Source organism: Panthera uncia (genome assembly GCF_023721935.1).
Source record: "Panthera uncia isolate 11264 chromosome A1 unlocalized genomic scaffold, Puncia_PCG_1.0 HiC_scaffold_17, whole genome shotgun sequence".
NCBI lineage: Eukaryota > Metazoa > Chordata > Mammalia > Carnivora > Felidae > Panthera > Panthera uncia.
This window is the reverse complement of record NW_026057577.1, coordinates 147,771,991-147,793,728: the sequence shown is the minus strand read 5'-3', so window position 1 is coordinate 147,793,728 and position 21,738 is coordinate 147,771,991. Positions and strand designations below refer to the sequence as shown.

At 51.6% G+C, this 21,738-nt stretch overlaps 1 protein-coding gene across 1 annotated transcript in view; it reads left to right on the top strand.

Moving 5' to 3' along the window:
• UBE2QL1 (ubiquitin conjugating enzyme E2 Q family like 1) overlaps positions 1-21,508 on the top strand; it is a 45,240-nt gene extending 23,732 nt beyond the window's left edge. The window contains exon 4 of the mRNA XM_049648928.1: positions 20,085-21,508. Coding sequence (XP_049504885.1) covers positions 20,085-20,216 — 132 coding nt within the window. The 3' untranslated portion in view covers positions 20,217-21,508. The remainder of the gene's footprint in view (positions 1-20,084) is intronic.
• The last annotated feature ends 230 nt before the right edge of the window (positions 21,509-21,738 follow it).

Here is a 21,738-nt window from a genome sequence, read left to right as displayed (position 1 = left end):
CCCGTCTCTCCTCTCCCTCTCTCCCTCCCTCCCTCTCTGTCCTTCCTTCTCTCCCTCCTCTCTCCCCCTTCCTCCTTTCTCCCTCCCTCCCTCTCTCTCTGCTTTCTCTCCCTCTCTCCTTCCCTTCTCCTCTCTTCTCTCTCTCCCTCCCCCTCTCTCTCCTCTCCCCACTCCCTTCCATTCAGCTGTGACTTTTCTGGTCAGAGCTGTATTCGGCTATATTATTATTCAGAGAATGCTGGGATCACAAGGCACCACAGACAGGTGGCTTAAACAGCAGACATTTATTTCCTCACAGTTCGGGAGGCCGGACCTCTGAGCTCTACGTGTGGGCGAGTTTGGTTTCCCCTGAGGCCTCTCCTAGACTGTCAAAGCCCTCTTCTCCCCGTGTCCTCACATGGGCGTCCCTCTGTGCGGTCTGTGTCCTGATCTCTTCTTACAAGGACACCTGTCACCTTGGACGAGGGCCCACCCGGATGGCTTCATTTTACCTTAATCGCTTCGGGAAAGATTCCGTCTCCAAATACAGTCAGATTCGGAGCTCCTGGGGGCGAGAACATCAGCATACATATTGGGGACACAGTTGAGCCCCAGACAGAGCCTTTCTTTCAAAGCGGGTGTCGGTGTAGACTGTGCTATGGACTTCCAGGCCCAGAACGTGCATTTGCCTGGGGCCGCAGAGAGAGAGGACACCGGGTATGCAGGGGCTGGCATCGGTGGTGTGGCTAATCCAGGAGGACCAGACCATTGATGGTTTTTTTCCAACACCCGCTGGAGGGTCGGTGGTCCTAGAATTCAGCAGTAGTGGGTAGCCTAAGGTCGAAAGGATAGTGAATATGTTTTAATCCAATTGGTTTTTATGGCGAAACACCCAAGTCGATGCATTTTTTAACATCAAAAGTTACTTTTGGGGCACCTGGGTGGCTCATACAGTTAAGTGTCAGACTCGTGGTTTTGGCTCAGGTCATGATCTCATGGTTCATGAGTTCAAGCCCCACATTGTGCTCTGTGCTGACTGCTTGGGATTCTCTCTCTCCTTCTGTCCCTCTCTCTCTCCCTCTCTGTCTCTTCCCCTCCCCTGCTCATGCTCTCCTCTCCCTCTCTCAAAATAAACTTTAAAAAAAGAAGTTATGGGGCACCGGAGTGGCTCAGCTGGTTGAACATCCGACTTCGGCTCAGGTCGTGATCCCACGGTTTGTGGGTTCTAGCCCCATGTTGGGCTCTGTGCTGACAGCTCAGAGCCTGGAGTCTGCTTCGGATTCTGTGTCTCCCTCTCTCTCTGCCCCTCCCCAACTCGCACTCTGTCTCTCTCTCTCTTTCAAAAATAAACAAACAAATAAATAAATAAATAAGTAAACATTAAAAAAAATTTAAGTTGCTTTTGTCATTTTAGATATCCTTATCAAATTTCGATGTAGGATGCTTTCCGAAAACCCTCAGTTTCACTTGTATGGTAATTTGACTCATTGAATTTACAGTTCCGTCAGAAAACAAGTCTTAGTTGTAAATTTTATCGATCACTGGTGGAAACCAGGGCGCCACGGGTTTTGGTGGTCCACCACATCCGTCACGGAGTTTTGGGGGAGGGCCGTTTGCACTTTGCAGAGCAGAGGAATCCATTAAAATATGCCCAAATACCTCCAGTTGTCTGCATCCAGGACGCTGGAACAGGCAGGGGTCCCCCCCACAGGAAGGCTCCTGGCAGAGATAACAGACTTGACGTGTGGAGACGTGGCCTCTCCTCTTGTGCAGCTACGGTCCGCCCTTAACCCCTCCTGCCTTGTCTTCCCAGAAGTGTAGACTCTGGAGCAAACAGCCTGGCTGGGTCACCAGCACTGACAGAGGGTGGCAGTGTGGTCCGAGCCTTCCCTGCGGCTCCCCGGTCATGAGCGCCTTATGTCCGTGCGTCCAGACTCAAAGCTGGCACTGGCTTTCGGCATCTTGCCCACGCCCGACCACAGATGCCCACCCACCCCGGAGGTCCCGTGATGAGAGGGCTTTTCTGTAAACTTCACAAACATCAGGGCCCCCCAAAATACCAAAAGACTAGGTGCTTTATTATATGTATTCCAAGGGTTTTTATAAAATAAAAAAGCATATTCAAAGTGTTTATATAATTTTCTTATTCACACACTGTACCCTTAGATGTTCACGTTTTAATTTCGGGAGGCTATCTCTGACTCTCACGGTATTGTAATTAAAATGGTCTGTAGGGTTTTTTTTCTTCCACTACGTGCATTTGATGGGGAAAAAAAGCAATTAAATGAAAAAGAAACTGATTTTCTCTGTGTCTGTCGACTTTGATCTGCCTTCTCGATTATAATGATTTTTTAGGGAAGTAGATTGCTCTAATGCGGTTCAGTTAAGCAGCATTTATTGAGTAGGAGTCAAATGCCCTTCGGCAGTGAAAGTGAACACGAGAGACGTTGCACATGGACGCTCCGGTGAGCCCTGCATTGGTCAGTGGCCATCGTAGGACAATAGCACCAGTGAGGAGCGAGCTGTCCTAGTTGGGGACTGAGTTATAGGTCTGCTTCTGTGCACCAGCACTGCTTGGGTGGCCAAAGCAGACACCACAGCCCGGGCGGCTTCAACAATGTATTTTCTGGGGCACCTGGGTGGCTCAGTCGGTCAAGCGTCTGACTTTGGCTCAGATCATGATGTTGCAGCTCATGAGTTCGAGCCTCGCGTCGGGCTCTGCGCTGACAGCTCGGAGCCTGGAGACTGCTTCACATTCTGTGTCTCCCTCTCTGCCCCTCCCCTGCTCACATTCTGTCTCTCTCAAAAATAAATAAACATTAAAAAAATTATTTAAAAAAAAAACCAATGTATTTTCTCACAGCTCTGGAGTCTGTTCCTCTTCCTAGAAGGACGTGAGTCGTCCCGGCTTGGGGACCCACCCTAGTGACCTCGTTAAAGCTTCCTCGCCTCCTTGCAGACCCCGTCTCCAAATACAATCACAGCAGAGACAAAGGCTTCAATGTACGGATTGGAGAGGAATGAAATTCAGTTCGTAATACATCTTTCACGTGATCTTTTTCTTTGCCGTTTGAATTTTTTATTTTGTCCTTTGCCCATTTGTACTTGGATTGCAATCTGCCTTATTTTCCTTAGGAACTTGGCCGTCAAACTGAGTCCTAGCAATCTTTGTCAGGGGTCTATTGCTACCTAACAAATCAACCCGAGATTTGGTGGCCTGAGACAACAAGCGCGTGCTTGTCTCACTGTTTCTGTGGTCGGGCGCGTCTGGCTCTGGTCTCCCCTCGAGCGGCTGCCAAAAGGTGGCGGAGCTCAGCTTCCAAGGTCTTTCGTGTGGTGCTGCCAGGGTTGGGTTCCTTGATGGCAGTTGACCGGAGGCCTCTTCCTGGGGCAGCTCACAATATGGCGGCTCATGAGAGAAGGAGAGGGGCCTAGACAGAATCCCAGCACTTCACCCTACGCTGTTCCTTAGACGTAAGTCACAGGTCCTGTCCACACTCGAGGGAAAGGACGTGGACACCAGGGATGGGGACCGTGGTGGCATTGGTAGAGGCAGCCCGCCCCAGGGTCATGGAGTATTTGCTGATAGTGTCAACGGGCCTTGCTTTCCTCACGTTTTCTAACCTGTTACTATCGATAGATGGGAAAACGATGAAACTCTTGTACGTACGTATATGTTCACATAGGTACGTGAACTCCTACCTCATCTTTATTGACTTTCCTTTTGTCTCAGATGCAGAGAGGTGGGTTCCCCACAGCCCCCCAATCTGTGAAAACCCCTCAGCTTTTAGTAGATGTTCTTTAAGATGCTTGGATCCTTGTAAAGTGTGTAACGTTCTGGGCATATATGTGTTTTCGGTGGTTTAGTGAGCTGCCGATGTAACCCTTTATATTTTTCCTCATTGCTCTCACGCCTGTATTTGCTGCTGCGCACATTGTGTGCACAGTGTGATCGACCGCTTTTACTCATCCCCTCTCGGGGGAAGACCCCAGCCTTCTCTGGCTCTTATCCTCACATAAATGCTGCAGTTCACCTCCTCAGACTGGCCGTCTTAGGAATGAGTTTTCAGATTCTCCTGGGAGCTGTGCCCAGGCGTGTCTTGTTGGCATAAAACCTAAGCATTCTGACTTTTTCTGGGTATTGCCAGAATCTTCCAGAATGGCTTCCCTGACCAGTCCATGCACCTCCTCAAACACCCTCAGCAATATCCTCCATCCTGAGTTTTGGGTGGTTTCTTATCTCTGTTTTAAAGTACAGTTCTTGGGGCACCTGGGCAGCTCAGTCCGTTAAACATCCAACTTCAGCTCAGGTCATGATCTCGCGGTTCCGCGTCAGGCTCTGTGCTGACAGCTCGGAGCCTGGAGCCTGCTTTGGATTCTGTGTCTCCTTCTCTCTCTGCCCCTCCCCTGTTCACACTCTGTCTCTCTCTCTCTCTCTCAAAAATAAACATTGGGGCGCCTGGGTGGCGCAGTCGGTTGAGCGTCCGACTTCAGCCAGGTCACGATCTCGCGGTCCGTGAGTTCGAGCCCCGCGTCAGGCTCTGGGCTGATGGCTCGGAGCCTGGAGCCTGTTTCCGATTCTGTGTCTCCCTCTCTCTCTGCCCCTCCCCCATTCATGCTCTGTCTCTCTCTGTCCCAAAAATAAATAAAAAATGTTGAAAAAAAAATAAATAAATAAACATTAAAAAAAAATAATGATAAAGTACAGTTCTCGCTAATACATTTGGACATTGCCTCCTGAACTCGTCAGCCGTTCAGATTTTTTCTTCGAATAACCTCTTCATATTTTTTCCCTACCCTTCTCTGGGCTTTCCGGTTACCTGGCTTTTTCTTGTCAACTTACAGGAATTCTCTCTGTTTTCCGTAGAAGTCCACCTTCATTCCCCTCCGCATCATGAACATGTTTCCTTGGCCCCATCTACTGACCCACCTGGCCCTCTTCTGCTGCCTTTTATTATTCCTTTTATCCTGCAACAGGTCCCCATGTAAATATGACTCACTTATCTTCCTGCTCCTGTGTAGGTACTATAGTATCTTTATGAACCGCCTCCTACTCTAATATCAGAGAGGACAACACCTCTTCGTTACTCATCTTTGCTCTTGGTGAATCGTTAACGTCCCATGTAAGTTTTTTCAATGATTTGTCAAGAGTTTTTGTCATCGTGGTGATTTACTTTCTGCAACAGAGCATCCCCTGAAATCTCACCATGACACAGTGAACGTGCATTTCCTGCACACGGTCTCGGGTGGCTTGGCCCCCCCTTTCTTGTAGTGTGTCCGTCTAGAGCATGTGGCCCCAGAGGTCACAGGGACAGGGGGCGAGTATGGGCCAGCACATCAGCTCCTAACTGCCCCCACCTGGAAGGACACGCTTTACCTCTCCTCCCGGTCCACTGGCTGGCACTGGCCACAGGGCCGAGGGCTGGTGGTGGGAGCTGGGAAGCACACTTGTGCTTGTAAAGCACTGACCTGTCTACCACATCAGGTTCATCAAAAACAGCCACATCCGAAACCCACCAAGTTGTGCACGTTAAATATGTATGGCTTTTTGTATGTCAATCATACGTCAATAAAGTGGTTTAAAAAACAGCTAAGCCTTTAGGATTTTCTATGTAGGCTGTTGTATCATCTACAAATAAGGAGGTCAGCAGAACACTGCATCCTGGTGGCACAGAAAAGCTTAACAATATCGTGAGAGCAGACAGACAAAACCAGAGCCAAACTATTATTTTTACCACCTCAAATATGAAGGTACGATAAGCTTGATATTTGTATATTTAGATCTTAACACCAGCCAATGTAAATCCCAAATAACAAATCCGGGAAAATTCAGTTGAAAAAATTGTCCTTCTGCCATTTGAAACATCACTGCGAACATGCCTGGGGTCAACGTTGTGTCGCGGGGAAAGGGCGCATCGATGGTTTGCTCCGAACTCCCCTGACATCTAGTTAGCGTGCTCCGTGACAGGCCCCCACGAAAGTTTTGACCGCAAACAGGACAACGTGTTGCAAGGGGTGTTTTCAGTGAACATGAGAGACTTTACCTTGAGATTCCGGTTTTCTGAACACATTCACCTTATTAAAGACACTTATTGGACAGCTGTGATGGAAGTTGAGTGCTCACTGACGTTTCTAGCCACCACCCACCGCCACAGTCTGTGACTTCATGAAGGTCACCTGTCCAGCACAGAGCACTGGTTCTTGGGCTGTTCTTAACGACTAGTGTGGGCGAGGGGTGTTGTGGTGGGAACGGGGTATCCACGTCAGGTAAGGTTGGCATGTCCTGGCTTATGCGGAGTTATTACAATCCTTGGAGCCGACCGGATGCTGGTATGTCTTGGGAATATCCAGTCATAGTTTACAGAGCGCACCATTTCCCAACATTTCGCATCGTGGGGTTCTAACTCTAATTCCAGAAATAGGCTGGCCTTGTTGGGGGACCCTGTCATTTACTGCAGCTACTGCCACGGAGAAGTCCTTTGCCCCTTCGTTCTCCACCCGATCGCTTGCAAAGTTGGAACAAGGGCACCTCCTGGGTGAGGCGGAGATAAGCTAACGTGTATAAAATACTGAGTGGGACACGTTTTGGGGAAATGGCGACACGTGGGTACTACCTTTGCTTTGGAATTCTAGCTGGGACACAAAGCAGCCTTGAGGTCGTTGTCGGTAATTCCGCATGCTTGGTCGTTCGCTCCTCTGGAAGCGTGCGTGAGCACCCACGGGGTGCTGGGTGCATAGCGGCGTGACCCTTGCGGATGAGGACGCAGGCACCCGACGTGACGGGGGAGCTGCCACAGCCTCAGGTCTTTGTCATGACCCGTAGTGGCAGGTGGTTTGCGCAGCTCAACTTGATGCCCTAAATTCAGACGTGTGTAAATTAGAGGTTCACGTTGGTCCCGTTCCTAAAAGTCCAGCGGGGTTCGGTCGGATCTGGGAAGCTGCTGCTTCACGTGTTGGATAATGCGGAAGGGGTGTGTAGGAACCGTCGTGTCCTGGCACTTGCTATTGGGGTGACCATGCTCCCTGCCCCCGCCCCAGCCAGCCTGTTTCCGCTCCCGTGTCAGGGAAGGCAATGCTTACTCTGCCCTGCCTCACCACGGGGCCAGATGCAGATGAGAAGAAAGGTCATTTGAAAAGGACGTAGAGACTGTCGCAGGCTTTGCAGGGACGGCCCTCGGGCTGTAAGCAGAATTGCCTCGCCTGGCGCTGTAGGGTGGAAGCAACCGCGGGTGCTGCCCGGGTGAGCCTGGCGATTCCGCCTCCGTTGCAACCCCTGCCGCTGGTGCTTTAAGGTGCTCGTTCTGCAGCAAGGATGCGTTGCGTCCTCTGTGGCTGCTGGTCTCAGCATTCCTGTGGGTTTCGATTAAAGACAAGACCTACCAACCCCCACGCGGTGAGTTCACATCATCACGGAAGGGTCTGTCTCTTTCTTCCCCAACGCTCAGTGCCCTGGTAGAGGAAGAAAATTTGTTTGGGGAGAAGAGGAAATGAGGCAAACGTAATCCCAATTGGGTGGGGCGTGGGGTGGATCTAAGAAAGGACTTGATAGTCCGGTGTAGATAAATAACGTGACCTTTGTTTTTCCAAAAGGGAAAACGGATATATTGCCTAAAAATCTATTTAGTATTTAAATACGATTATGAAATGCTCAGCTGCACCCATATCGTGCAAACCTACGCACGATCTGGGCACGTTTGGGGTGTGGGCTGCTTCAGGGGGCACCCCGTATTTATATTTCCGTCACCTGTTGTCTCTGTCTTTGGCAGAGCGGCTAGGAGCATGGACACTGGGGACCAACCTTGTGAGTTCAAGTTCCTGTTTGACCACCTACCTGCTGTGTGCCCTTGGCAGTTGAACTCTGCCTCGGTTTCCCCACCATAAGGGAAGCCCTCGCAGTTCCTCTCTAGCGAGGACTGAGTGATTTTATACACGTAAAGCCCTCAGAACAGTGGCTGGCACAAACTTTACTTATATTGTAGTACAAAGTACGTAGGGGCACCTGGGCGGCTCGGTCGGGTAAGCTTCTGACTCTTGGTTTCCACCGTGGTCGTGATCTAGCGGTTCATGGGTTCAAGTCCCGCATTGGGCTCTCTGCTCTCAGCACAGAGCCCGCTTCAGATCCTCTATCTCCCTCTCTCTGCCCCTCCTCCGCCATGTGCGCCCTCTCTCTCTTTCTCTTCCTCTCTCTCCCAAAATAAACATTAAAAAAAAATAATAAAGTATGTACTGTTTGAAGATCCCCAGTGATGTACGGTATGTAAAAATCACTGATTGAATTCTTTACTCATTGTAACTTTTACTTTATCAGAAAGAGAAGATCCTGTGGCAACACCACTATACCAATAAAAGTGGAAATCAGAACATCCCCAAAGTAATGACCTAAAAGTAATAATAGCCATCCCAGTTGCTTATAGAGCATCACTTTTTAATTTTTATTAGGTCAACCAAAATCAGTCCCTCGGTTTTCTACGCGGTTGAGTCAGAGCCTAGAAATTGGAATTTAGGACCAACTTCCGTTCTTGATTGCAGGCTTGAGACTATTTTATGATAACGGAACACTGCATTTTCCAGAAAGACCCCTACTCCTTGCTTTCTCAACGCTAAGGTATTTTATGCCCTATCTTTGCCCTGTGTGTTCTTGCAAACAGAAACCGTGTGTGTTGGGTCTCATCTACACTGGGGCCATCACCTGCATAACACCGGCAAGTCAGGGAAGGTGGGACAATGGTGTGCAGGCCTGGAATGGTTGGAATCCTTCTATCCAGTTCTGCGTCGCACCCTGCCAGCGGACTCTGAATGCTGAGCGCGCTGAACTGAACGAGAGACCAGTGTTCGGTGGAAGGTGGGGGGAGGAAGGCAGGGTCAGGTAATGAGGGGGGGGAGCCGGCGGGGAGCCTCAGGAGGCCAGGGGTGGGGGAGAGACTGGAATACAGGGAACAGTAGAGTCCAGCCGTGGGGACAGAATGCTGACGTGTGCCGGGTTTGTGTCCACGGCGCGGGAAATGCACAGGCTTTCCGGAGCCTGCCTCTGGTCTGGGTGCTGGATTTCACCAAGCCCCTCCAAAAAGTGTGGTTGATGAAAATACTCTTCGTTTTTGAAGTAAGTGCATGAGGACTGCTTGAGTTAGGGGATGAGTTCATCACCCGCCATCGATCGGCAGTGGTCGGAACACCCCAGGGGCCTGGAGTCAGGCTGCTCAGGTGGTGGCTGAGCGTCTGGAGATCTCAGGGGGGCCGGTCTCCCTCACCCTCCTCTTCTTTCCAGCAGCAGGTCGTCTAATAATGGCGGTGGGAGGGGAGCACCTCATTAGCGCCTCACTAACAACTGGCGCACGAAACAATCAAAATTGTGTTCTCAGGGCAAACGTAGCAAGTCTGGTTCAAGCCTACTCTAAGGTGTGTGGATGTTAAAAGTCCTCCAGCACTTTGGGGCGTCTGGGTGGCTCCGTGGGTTGCACATCTGACTTCGCCTCAGGTCATGATCTCGAGGTTCATGAGTTCGAGCCCCGCGTCGGACGCACTGCTGTCAGCCTGTCGGCGCAGAGCCCGCTTCGGGTCCTCTGTCCCCTTCTCCCTGCCCCTGCCTTGCCTGCGCTCTCCCAAAGATAAATGAGTATTTTTTATAAATTTTTTTTTTAACGTTTATTTATTTTTGAGACAGAGAGAGACAGAGCATGAACGGGGGAGGGTCAGAGAGAGGGAGACACAGAATCCGAAACAGGCTCCAGGCTCTGAGCTGTCAGCACAGAGCCCGATGCGGGGCTTGAACTCACGGACCGCGAGATCATGACCTGAGCCGAAGTCGGCCGCTTAACCGACTGAGCCACCCAGGCGCCCCTTAAATGAGTATTTTTAAAAGAAGGTCTTCAGCCCTTGGAGGGCCGACATTCCCACAGGGGAAAGCAGCCCATTTTAAGACGACATCAGGGATCCTTCTGGGTCTCCGAGATGCCCAGCGGGCATTGCTGTCGTAGGGCCCCCTGCATGCGGGGCCTCGATGCGCTGGGTCGTCATGGTGGTCCCATGAGACAGGGACTCTGGGGGGCGGGCAGCCTGAGTCACGGAGGCCAAACCCGCTCCCACATCAGCAATACCTATGTGCCAGCTATTTCCCCGTCAGGAAAACGTACTTTGGATTGTAAAGGCAAACCACAGCTGTCTTCACTGCCTGCTGGTCGCCCCCGGTGAGGACGTGCCGTTCGCAGGGCAGGAGTGGCCCCCTCTAGGGACAGGTAGCAAGTCCCTTCCCCCGGAGTCCAGTGACCCCAGCTCCAGGGACTCGGAAATGCCCGCCGCCCCCGCCCGTCCTCACGGACAGTTTAGAGAATTGGAGCCCAAGTCATGGCCTTTGCACACTTTAATTTTTCCAAAAACTGTATCTCAAGATTCCCAATGATTTCAAAGTCTCGTTGGCTTTATTTAGTCCACGTGGCAGAATTTCCTTCCGAGCTGGGAAGGTCCCGCGGCGCCTGTGTTATGGGGCAGGAGCGGTCTCTGCCGTTACAAGTTACGCTGCCTGGGGGGGTGGTGAGGCTGTGACGTGCCACCATAAACCGCAGACACACACGTGCCTCCTGAAGCCGGAGACCGTCTCCCGAGTCAAAGCGTAAGTTACCTTGGTTGCCTGTGACAGCCTTGGGTTACTTCTTGACGTCATTTGTCCAGTAGAGCCCAGTTTGGGATGGTTTTGTGAGACTCACGGAGCCCCTGCCAGCAGGTGCAGAGAGCGGAGCACGGCCACCCCCTGTTTTGACAGGTTAATCCCCAGTGACAGTTCCTGTCACGTTTTTCCAGTGACGTTCTCGGGCTCCTCCGTGTCTTTGGAGTCCCCGTCGGTGGCATCGCCGTTGTTATCGTCCGTGCTAAGACAGAACTCTTCACACGACCCTGATCGATGGGGGCGGGTGGGGGGTGGAGCTGGTTACGGAGGGTCATGACATCAGGCAGACCCCTGGCCAGAGGCGGGTGAGTGACCCCTGCCAGCAGACCTGCCTTCTGTGGGGCAGAGGGCACAAGGCGGGCAGATGGGGCACCTCGCCACGCTGGCAGCCGTCGGCTGGTTCCTGAATGCCCACGGGCCCCGCCTCCCTGGAGAAGAGGATGACCCGGCCTCTCCCACCAACCGCCCCCCACCCCCACGTCGTACAGCAGCAGAGAAGCTCCGTGTGCCCAGCACGCGGTCCTTAAATCAGGGCCGTGGGGCAGACAGAAGCAGCCTCGGGCATCAGGGCGCGTGCACTGGGTGGGTGGCCCCAAGTCGGAGTGAGTGGAGTCCCAGCCCCGGAACGGAGGGCTGCAGCGAGGATCGAGCCACCGAGAACGAGCAGATAGACGAAAGCACCGGTGGGCACTGTGGGCGAGAACGTCGACCCTCATCCTCTTTAAATGTGTCTCCAAGAAGAAGGGCAAATACGGTGCCCTAAGGAAGGCCCAGTGTGTAGGGATGATGGGCGCCTGGATTCCGGCGTGAGAGGTCAAGTTGCGCAGGAAAATGCCACCTTTCCTGCCAGCCGGTCACTCAGCACAGAACGGATGCGGCGCAAGAAGGTGGCCGAGGCTAATGGAGTTAACACGCACCTGTTCGTCCCAGTGGAGCCGGGTCCCAGGGAGGAAGGTTTCCGTGAACCGAGACAGGCCAGTGTGTGGAGATCCAGGGAGTCTGACCCTGATACCAGAGACAGAGATGTGCTGTGGGGCTGGCCCAGAACCCCACACGTAGGCAGCTGGGCTTAGCTCGTAAGTAGAAGACGCTGACGAAGCGGCTGCAAACGGAACACGGGGTCCTCGGCTTGGCCTGTCCACGGGCTCCGTTTGCATTCTGTGTCCAGGAGCAGCGGACGCTACGGTGGCCAGTCGTCTTGAGGAGCAGGAACTGTGAGTAAGCAGGTGTCTCACGAAGGAAGACCTGCCTGCTCGGGTCACACACAGACCGGAGTCGAGGAGGGCGCCAGGGTCCACAGCGCAGTGGCCGGAAGACCAGACGGGTCTAGGTCACTGGCCAGCTCAGGGCTTAAAAGTCTGGTACGTGCGAGATGGCAGAGGTGGAGCCCCATGCGACAGAGAGGGTGCAGGGCGGTGGCGGCGTTCAGTGACCTCGGCGCGTCCTGAGTCCCACGGGAGAAGGCCAGGCTGGGCGGCGTTTTGTGGAGTAGATGGTCAGTGTCGTGTTTCCTTTCTCCTGTATCTGCAACCCTCCTCCATGTGCCTGCGGGCCGGCCTGGCCTTGGGCTTGAGAGCATGGCCTCCAGCACGGCCCTGGAATCTTCTGTGACTCTGACCGCATTACGTGACCTCGCCGTGTCTGCTTATTCATCTGTAAATCAGAGTTGATTATAGCGAAGCCTACCTGGTGGGCTTTCGGGGAGGGTTTGATGCGTGCGTTCAGACCCCATCCCGAGAAGGATGCCGGGCACACAGCCGCCGTGACCGCCTTCAATAAGTATGTCGAGCTGTCACTTCCTGTGTTCCAGTGCCGCTAATGAAACCCACGGGGACCCGGCTGCTTAAGCAGAAGTATCAGCATTCGTGGAATTGCCAAAAAAAATTTTTTTTTGAAATGATTATCTGAAATAATTTAAATTTTTAGGAAAAAAAATTATTTTTCTCTGCTTGCTTCTTCCAGGAAAATACCATCTGTCTCAAAAAAGAAAAAAGATTCAATAATTGCTAGAACTTTCTTTAAAGTGTAGAGGATGTGGAGATGCTTGTGTTTTGCAAGCTGTGCCTTCGGTGCTGCCAGTGGCTTGAGGATATTTTATGATAACGTTAAATAAGGTAGCTTCAGTTTCATTGCTACTGAATGTTACCCAAGTTTATATAAAAGCCGCCTGGCTCTGATATCCTGAGGTGTTTACAAATTTAAGAGAAGATATCTGAGGACATTTGTTACCTAGCCATTGGGAAAATAGTTTAGAAACTGTAATAGAGCATAGGTTACCTGAGCTTTCTCAGTGGAAAATTCTAGAATGTTCCACGAAGTAAACAGTCCTTCTTGAGTGAAGTGGCTTTGTATCCTGGGCGGTGGTCTCAAACTTGGCCCCGGTGAGAGTCAATTCCGCAGGAAAGCTAGTCAGTGGTCCTGGCTGTGCCCGCCAGGCTCCTGGGTTAAGCCCTGTGCCTCTCGCTCACCTGGCCCCGTCTGGGATCTCCAGCAACCTGCACGAGATCTATTGGGGGGGCAGGCACTTAATAAATCTTTGGGAATTACAGGTTGCTTTCTTGGAACTTTTTTTATAGCTGAGCTGTCCTTAACAGCCAAGCTTGTTGGGTTTTCGTGTGCAGAGATTGCTAAAGCATGAGGCCAAAAGGAGTTTTTCAAGCTCCGATCTGATGACAAATCAAGGAAGCATCTCACACACTGCAGGTGCTCTCCCGGCGCTCACCTGCCACCTGAGCGCCAGCCGTGGCTTCCCGATGCCCCCTTGCCTGACGCCTGCCCCCTCCCCACTCCCTTCCCAAGACGGTGCCATCGGCTCTGCCATCACCGTGCCCCAGTCGACGTCAGACATCTTGCCACTGCACAAGGACCAGTTCCCCTTTATCCTTCCCCAAAGGCTCACTCACCCCCGTGGCAGGTGTCCCTGTGCGTAGGACTCGGGTGTGGAGGCTGAGGCGCAGGGAGGGCAGTTCACTCAAGAGCCAGTGACTGTGTCCCCTCCCTCCTCTCTCCCCGCCGTGGACTCTCCCCATGTCTGTGATTTGGAGCCCGCGATGTGAGAGCCCCACGCAGTACATCCGACGGCCCCCTTCAGCCCTGCGTAGCTGCTTTTCTGGTGCGTGTTCCGAACCCGCCGACTCAGAGGACTCAGTGGCTGGTCCTGGAAACCTGTTTCCTCCCGGGTCGGAAGCCTGAAACGCCCTGGGCCTCCTCCGCCACCATAACCATCCTTCCCCAAGCCCTGCTGTCCTGTCCTTTGCTGGACTTAACCGCTCTCCCCCACCCACACTGCCTCCGCCCCAGACCAGACTCCCCTCCCTGCCTTGGCTGGCGCTGGGCAGACTCCCCGACAGGCGGGGGTCTCCCACCATAAACTGACCACCCTCCGGACTGGCTCAGGCGGCCTGGGGCTTCCCCAGCTCAGCCAGGAGGCTTCCCTCAGGGCTGCTGTCGGTCCCCTTGGTGGTCATTTCACTTCAGGGACCCACACATCTCTCCGTGCAGCTTGACCATCACACACAGTCGCACACACAAATGCACACGTGCTCAGGAGATGCCACATACGGGAGAACCTGCGTGCGTGCTCGTGCACACATACACACGTGCACCCGGGCACACATGTGCACTCGGGCACGCGCACACACACACACACACACACACTCTCAGACCCGTGGAAAGTACTGCAGAACCACATCAGCGTGTCCCCGCTCCCAGCTGCTGTTTGCCGCCTCGCTGGACCGGATCCAGCTCAAGTCCCCCCCCTCGCTGGTCAGCGGCTTGGCGTAACTGTTCCGATTTGAAAACGTGTCTTTGAAGCTGCCTCATCTGTTGTAGGGTCCTATCTGCGCTCTGGAACTCTGTGAGTTGATCCGCTTTGCACGTTAGACCCCAAAGAGCGGCGGACTCGTGGCTGCCTTCCAGGGTGGACCTCCTTCCAAAGATCTGGGGAGCGTGTCTTCCCCCCACCCATGGGTTGGAAACCCGCGCCGGAGGGGTTAGGGGTTGTGAGCGCTCTCAGACTAACAATTACACGTTCAAAGACTTTGAAAACAAGTGGCCACTCTGTAATTCAGCCCAGGAAATGAGTGAAAGAACCTCAAAACTTCACATGAGGAGTCTGGAAACTCTATTTTTAAAAGAGCGGAAGCCTGTAATTCATGGGCAAATGAAACACAGGAATACCACGAAAGTAGGTTTGTGAAGAAAAATAAAGCGGTAAGAAGAAAAACCTAATCAAGGGAGAAATGCAGAATGAGTGTATTTATCTCATGCACTGTCATGAGACAACAGTGTTAAAACAGACAATATTGAAAAAAGCTGGGAAATCAGCCACATAAATGCGAAATACTAGATTTGCCCACAGACATTCCGTGACAGAAGAAACCAAATCGTGATGTCCATATGGAAGACAGAAATTTGTGTGTTCTTTTGTTTTTTAATTTTTTTTTAAGTTTACTTACTTAGAGAGAGAGAGCATGCACATGAGCAGGGGAGGGGCAGAGAGAGAGAGACAGAGAGAGAGAGAATGAGAATGCCAAGCAGGCTCCACACTGTCAGTACAGAGCCCGATTGCGGGGCTCGAACTCACAAACTGTGAGATCATGACCTGAGTCAAAATCAAGGGGCCGCGCTTAACCGACTGAGTCACCCAGGCGCCCCCGTGTGTGTCTTGTTTTTCCAAGAGGCCAGAAGGAAAGTAATTGTCAAGGGGTAAGATCCTCTGTGATAGTTCCAAAAATCAAAAGCCCCGTTTGTTGTGGCCACCTGTGCCTGGCACTGTGCCCAGCATTTCACGTGTTTCAACGTAGGAAACCCCGATAAAAATCCAGTGTCCTGTAACACTATTCGTATGCTTACTTTACAGATGAGGAAACTGAGATTCAGAGAGGTTAAGTAAGTCGCCCAGGGTTACACAGCCAGGAAGTGTTGGAGCAGGGATTTGAAGCCAGGTCTGTTGAATTGTGTACCCTCACCCCAGCACACACACACACACACACACACACACACACACAGACTCACTCACTCACTCCATGCCCCAGACTCACCAAGTGTCTTTCCACGGTTCTCTGAATACATCAGGCTGTTTCAGCTTCTGCTTATCCTCGCCACCATGGCCTGGAAAACACCTGCCACCCATATGTCAGCTCGACTGTTGTCAAACACAGAAGAAGTCTTTCTCGAGGCACAGACAAGCGGCACTACCCCCCTCTCCCCTCCGCCCCGCCCCCCATCCCACCTGGTCCCCTACGAGGACCAGAATCGTTTCTACCTTAGAAAGCCATGCGATCCCAGTGACTAGCAGTTGCTAACTTGGGGAGGACTTGTAGCAATCCTTGGCTAAACAGATAGAAAATGAACAGACTCCTTGGTCCGGGCCGTCTTTATTCTGTACTCCAGCTGTGCTCAAAGGGTGTGATTCTACCTCTGAGGGGACATTTGGCAGTGACTGGAGACGATTTGCCTGTCATCTGCTTGGGGGCCACTGCTGCATCCAGCTGCAACGCAGCTAAACTAAACATCCTACAGTGCACGGGGCCACCCTCAGCAGAATGATCGGGCCCCTGATGCCGATGGTACTGAGGCTGGGAGCCCTGACGTGTGCCTTCTGTCTCAGCAGCTACAGCACACCCCCGTTATCTCCCCATAATGGGCTCTAAGCCCCTACAGGCAGGGGCCATATCACTTTGTCTTTTTAGGCCCTGCACCCAACATAATGAAGGAATAAACACAGAAGTGACAGGGACGCCTGGGTGGCTCAGTTGGTTTGGGCATCCACTTCAGCTCAGGTCATGATCTCACGGTTCGGGTTCTGTGCCGACAGCTCAGAGCCTGGAGCCTGCTTTGGATTCTGTCTCTCCCTCTCTTTCTGCCCCTTTCCCTCTTTCTCTCTCTCTCTCTCTCTCAAAAACAAGCAAAAAAAAATTTAAAAACTAAATCAAATTAATAAAATTAGAAAAAAGAAGCGAAAAAGCCACACTGAAATTCAATATGCTCATTGGGGTAATGGAAACCATGTAGGATCAGGGGATTGAACTGAGGACCCGAGTTTGGAGTTGCTTATTAGCTAGATAGAAATGTGTAGCCATATAGAATTTTTCACGTTGAATTATTGTGATTGTGATAGCCCAAAAGCTCCGTGGCCAAAAAAAAAAAAAGTCAAACCAAAGTATCAACTCATAGATTTGTTTGACACACACAGTCCCAGAGAACTGTATTCTCATTAGCACTGCTCGACATCCGTGTTATGGTGAGATTTTTAAGGCAGTTGGGGGGAAATCCTACGGTTGCTCATAACTGCATTTACCGTCTGTGGCTCAGGAGAGAGGGAGGTTACGTACCTAAGCTCTTAATGATGGCGCAAAGCTATCACACTGGGTTGCGTAAACTCCCCTCCAGGTCTTTTTGAGCTAAACACACGTCGAGGTATTTTAGGAGAAACAACAATTATTCAGGGAAACTCTCCAGAAGGGACTCTTTGGTCATCAGGCAAATGGAAACAGACAAGGGAGAAATGTGAATGTTGTAACAATAAGAAAAACAGCTCTTAAGTAATGGTAAGACACAATTTACATTTTTCTGAAGTGCTTCCAAATGCAGGATCTTCTCTGACATTCATAATGATGCTGTGTGGCGAATATTGTTCCCACTTTATCGAGGAAAATACAGAGGGTCAGAGCGGTTGAGCTGAAGGTTTTCCCACAGTCCACCCTCTAGGAGATGGTACCTGGGGTGGGGGGAGTGGAAAATGGAAGGGGGCTCCACATCAGACTGTCGGGGGCTCAGGCATGTGGAATGTCCCCCCTTCTTGATCCAGGGGGCATCGCAGGGGCATCTCAGCAAAACAGCTCAGCCACCCTGGCAGGGCCAGGCAACGTAAGTGGTGTTTCTCAAGCTCGGTATCTCGCTGGGTGATATGTAAACAGCCAATCAGAAGGGGACAGGCCATCTATGAGAAGAGATCTGTTAACTGTAAACTAAGATGTGAGAAACAGCGGACCAGGGGAGAGGTCTCTGTTGAGGGCAGCGAAGGTCCGGAAACCTCCGGCTGGCCGACAACAGACTCTGTTTCCTGGTTGCTGAATTGACTGAGTGCTGGGGCTCTATGTTCATAATATTTCCTGGGAAGAAAAGGAAACAAAGAGCGGTCTGTTCATTTGGGGTTTTGTCTGTTGTTTTTTGTAACAGTTGGGACTTTTCACAGGGAATAGACAAAGTCTATGTTCGTGCCAAGAGTGACAGAATATTCCAAGATATTCGAGAGCTTGTATTTGGCTGCTTTGGGTTCAGAATTCTCAAACCTTGCCATGGACTTCTGGTGTTATAGACAAGAATGATAAGAGATGGCTAGAATCTGCATGTTGTGCAAAAGAATACAGCCTGACGTTTGCTCCCACTCCATGTAGAAATTGATGCTGACATTTCTGCAAAGGTGCATTTGCTTGTGTTTAATGAAACAACCTTGGACTTTGATCTCAACCCATCATGATGATGATTATAAATGTATTAGCTTTTCACAGTCCCTTTTTATCAGCTATAACTATGCCACATAAGAAAAGTGGGAAGTTCCAAAATTAAAACCAGGAGCCACATCCCGGAGAGACATGGGGAACTTTCAGGAAGTCAGTCAGTGGCAATTTCCTGCCTTCTTCTCCTCCTGTCCTCCTCTGCCCTTTCAGCAGCTTGTGTGATGGGAACCAAGCAGCAGATTGGATGAGGTGGCCTTGCCCTTAGTGGGCATACGGACAAGTTCTGCCAGAGAGGTGTCCAGAGGGGGCAGAGCCCAGCTGTACCCGGATTTCTGGCTCCTTCTCTGGGCTTTGGTTTCCATCTCCACCATTGGAAAGACAGATGTTGAACCGTATGCTCTGAATTTAAGTGCACAGAACAGTCTTCCATTCCCAGAGGCTGGTGATTGGGTGCCATTTTCCCTGTGAATTACGAGGCCGGTGCAGCCGTCTTCCCACCAGAATGATTAGTGGGTTAAGACAGCTAAGATTGGGTGGACCTGACCTGCCTGTGGCCACATGGGCCAGGGTGGCTGCCGCCCCGGATGCCTCGTCCGAGGGTCCACTCAGAGGGGCTTGTTAGTAAAGGTTTATAAACATCAGGAGATTGTTGGAAATAGTGTGCAAGCTCTTGTTGGTGGGTGAAACTCAACCAGGTCTTTCCGAGGTATCTCTTCCACCCCACCTGCAAAATGTGCACATGCAACGCTTAGGAAGACACGTAGATCTTCCAGGAGAGGCTCATGGGGGTTCCTGCTGGCCATGAGGCGTAAAGGAGGACAGCGCAGCTGGACAAGAGCCCCAACAGGCCTTGCTGACCGATGGTCCGTTGCCCAGGCTCCTCTTTCCCTTCAGTATTCCCCATGATGCCAGGCACACCTCACTCCCAGGGCTCTCTGGAAAGGAGGGGACCACCTGAGAGGTGGTCACATCAGCAGTGCCTTTGGGTTCCTTCTCCCTCGTGATCCAGAGCCTGCTGTGCCCATTCTAAGGTAGATTAGACCTTCTTGTCCACTGCAGATGCCAACGCCCCACTTTTCCGGCCAGAACACACCTGGTCCCCGTGAGGGGTCGGGCCTCTCCCTGGGATTGTGTAAGGGGGCACCTACCTCTCATCATTCTCCTCTTGGGGCTCAAGGACAGCCTTCCTCTTCCTGGAAAATGGCTCCACCGTCCTGTCCTGAAATGGCTCCCAAGAGACATGAATTACAAGAAATTCACTCATTGTTCCTGGGCTTCACTTTTAAGAGTCAGAGTTTTTTTTTTTTTTTCATTTATTTTATTTTATTTTTTAAATTTTTTCTAATGTTTATTTATTTTTGAGAGAGAGAGACAGAGTGAAAGTGGGGGAGGGGCAGGAGAGAGAGAGAGAGAGAGAGAGAGAGAGAGAGGAAGACACAGAATCCGAAGCAGGTTCCAGGCTCTGAGCTGTCAGCACAGAGCCCGACACGGGGCTTGAACTCACAATCCGCAATATCATGACCTGAGCCAAAGTCAGATGCTTAATTGACTGAGCCACCCAGGTGCCCCTTAAAGTCAGAGTTTTAAAATGTGTGTGTGAATACGTAAGTGTACACATCCAAATATGAGTCTGTTACAGGAGAGGCTGGAAGCCACAGGGAGCATGTCCTCGGTGGGAGGCAGAGGCCATGGGAGCTGCCTTTCGCCCGAGGGACAAGCCAAGGCTTCTGCAGATGCTCGTCTGGTGCAGGCCGGGGCCTCCCGGGCCACGGGGAGCCGGGTGGAGAGGAGCCAGCAGGTGCTTTCCGGGCCTGGAAATGAGGCATCAGGGGGAGCTGGGCGGCACCCCTCCTTCCCTGCAAGCCCAGCACCCCGCTTGCTTGGCACCCGTCTGGGGGTCCCACAGGTGAAGGCAGCAGAAGTTAGCCCCTGTGGGATCAGAGCAGGGGTTCTAACCTGGTTTCCCTTTCCCTCTCTTGCAGGGACGGATCTGTAGAAAGGCCGGCAAATCAAAAAAGTCCTTCAGCCGCAAGGAAGCCGAAGCTACCTTTAAAAGTTTGGTGAAGACGCATGAAAAGTACGGCTGGGTCACCCCGCCCGTGTCCGACGGCTGATGTCCCCGGCGACGTGCGGTAGACTCTTCAGCCACCTGTCCACACACACACACGAATTCCCGACATCTCCTCCTCAACGCCGAGCATCCCCCACCCTTTTCTACTCTGCAGCCGGAACTGAATCCTGAATGCCAAGGAGACGTTTAAGTTATTTATGAACAGATGTGTTTACAGGGAGAACGAGGGAGTGAACGCTGTTCGGGATTAGGTTTCGATTGTAAATGAGCGGCCATCTCGAAGTCACTTTAGAACACATGTTGAGATGGTGCCATCCCCCAGCCCGCCTGCCCCTGTGCCTGCCCCTCGCACTGCCCTTAGCTTCTTCCCAGACAGTGGCCCCGAAGAGCAGGCAGGAGAGCCAGTGCCTGCTGCTCGCCCACTTCCATGTACGTGGTACCGTTCTTGTTTCCTAGGAACGCCCCGCATCGCTGTGCTCTGTGTCTGTTTCTCTCCCTGACAGGTCAGCATAACTTGGAGACGTGTCTTTCTGTGGCCCCGTGTGACGACATGTAGACCTCATTTGTGCTATGACCTTCGGCTCCTGAAAACACGAACTTAATATCACCAAGTTCTAGAGATGGAAAATGACAGATGTCCCCCGGGGAGAATGTGCTTTCTCTGCCTCCGCGGTGGTGTGCACCTGTCCGCAGCGCCCCGAGACGAGAGGCAGGGGTGCTGTGGCCACCGTGGGTGCACAACGGTTCAGATGCCGGGTGCACGCTCCCCGGGGCTCCGACATTGGGACAGCCTCTTCAGTATTCCGGAACGTTCCTCCAACGCTGCATCGTGCTCCTATCTTCTCTCAGCTCGTCAACCCACCACCAAAAGCAAAAGACAATTTCCCATTCACTGAAGTCATCTGACTCATTTTATTATCTGTGCTAGTGACAGGGAATCTGAGAACCGCCAAGGGTACCAAGTGACCATACGAGGACTTGCATGACTGGGTCTGTTTCCTCACCCTTCAAGTCACTTGTGTGTCCCGGGGAGGGGAGGGGGGGGCCGGGCTGCGTGATGCGCGAGCACCCTCGCTGTGATATCAACTTCCTGTTATTTAATCTCCCACAGTTCATTTTTCTCTTCTGTTAAGTTCCTTAGAACTTTCTAAGAAGTTCCATGAAATGAGGAAATACTGTTTATAACAATACGTGGGGAGAGGTTAAAATGTTCATTCCAGGTGGAAAAATCTTATTGGACACATTTTAAATAAAATCATGCATACCTGATGCCCTGCCTCAAGAATCCAATCATTGGGGGCTGTCCTTCCACTTAAAATATTTGATCTGTTTTTAAAATTTAATATTTGAAATGCCACGATGGCATTCTACGGTGAGGTTAAAAAAAAAAAAAATGAGTCTTAGGGACCCACGGTCTTTGCAAAAGGAGAAGCAGTTAGAAGCTAACAGGAAGCATTAAGGGTTGATTTGACCAAACTCGAGTGTTGCCAGTTATATTTTACCAGTGTGAAGGACAAGAAATCTTTGCCGATTAGGTTAAAATTCTGTGGGCGGTTTTGGCTAAC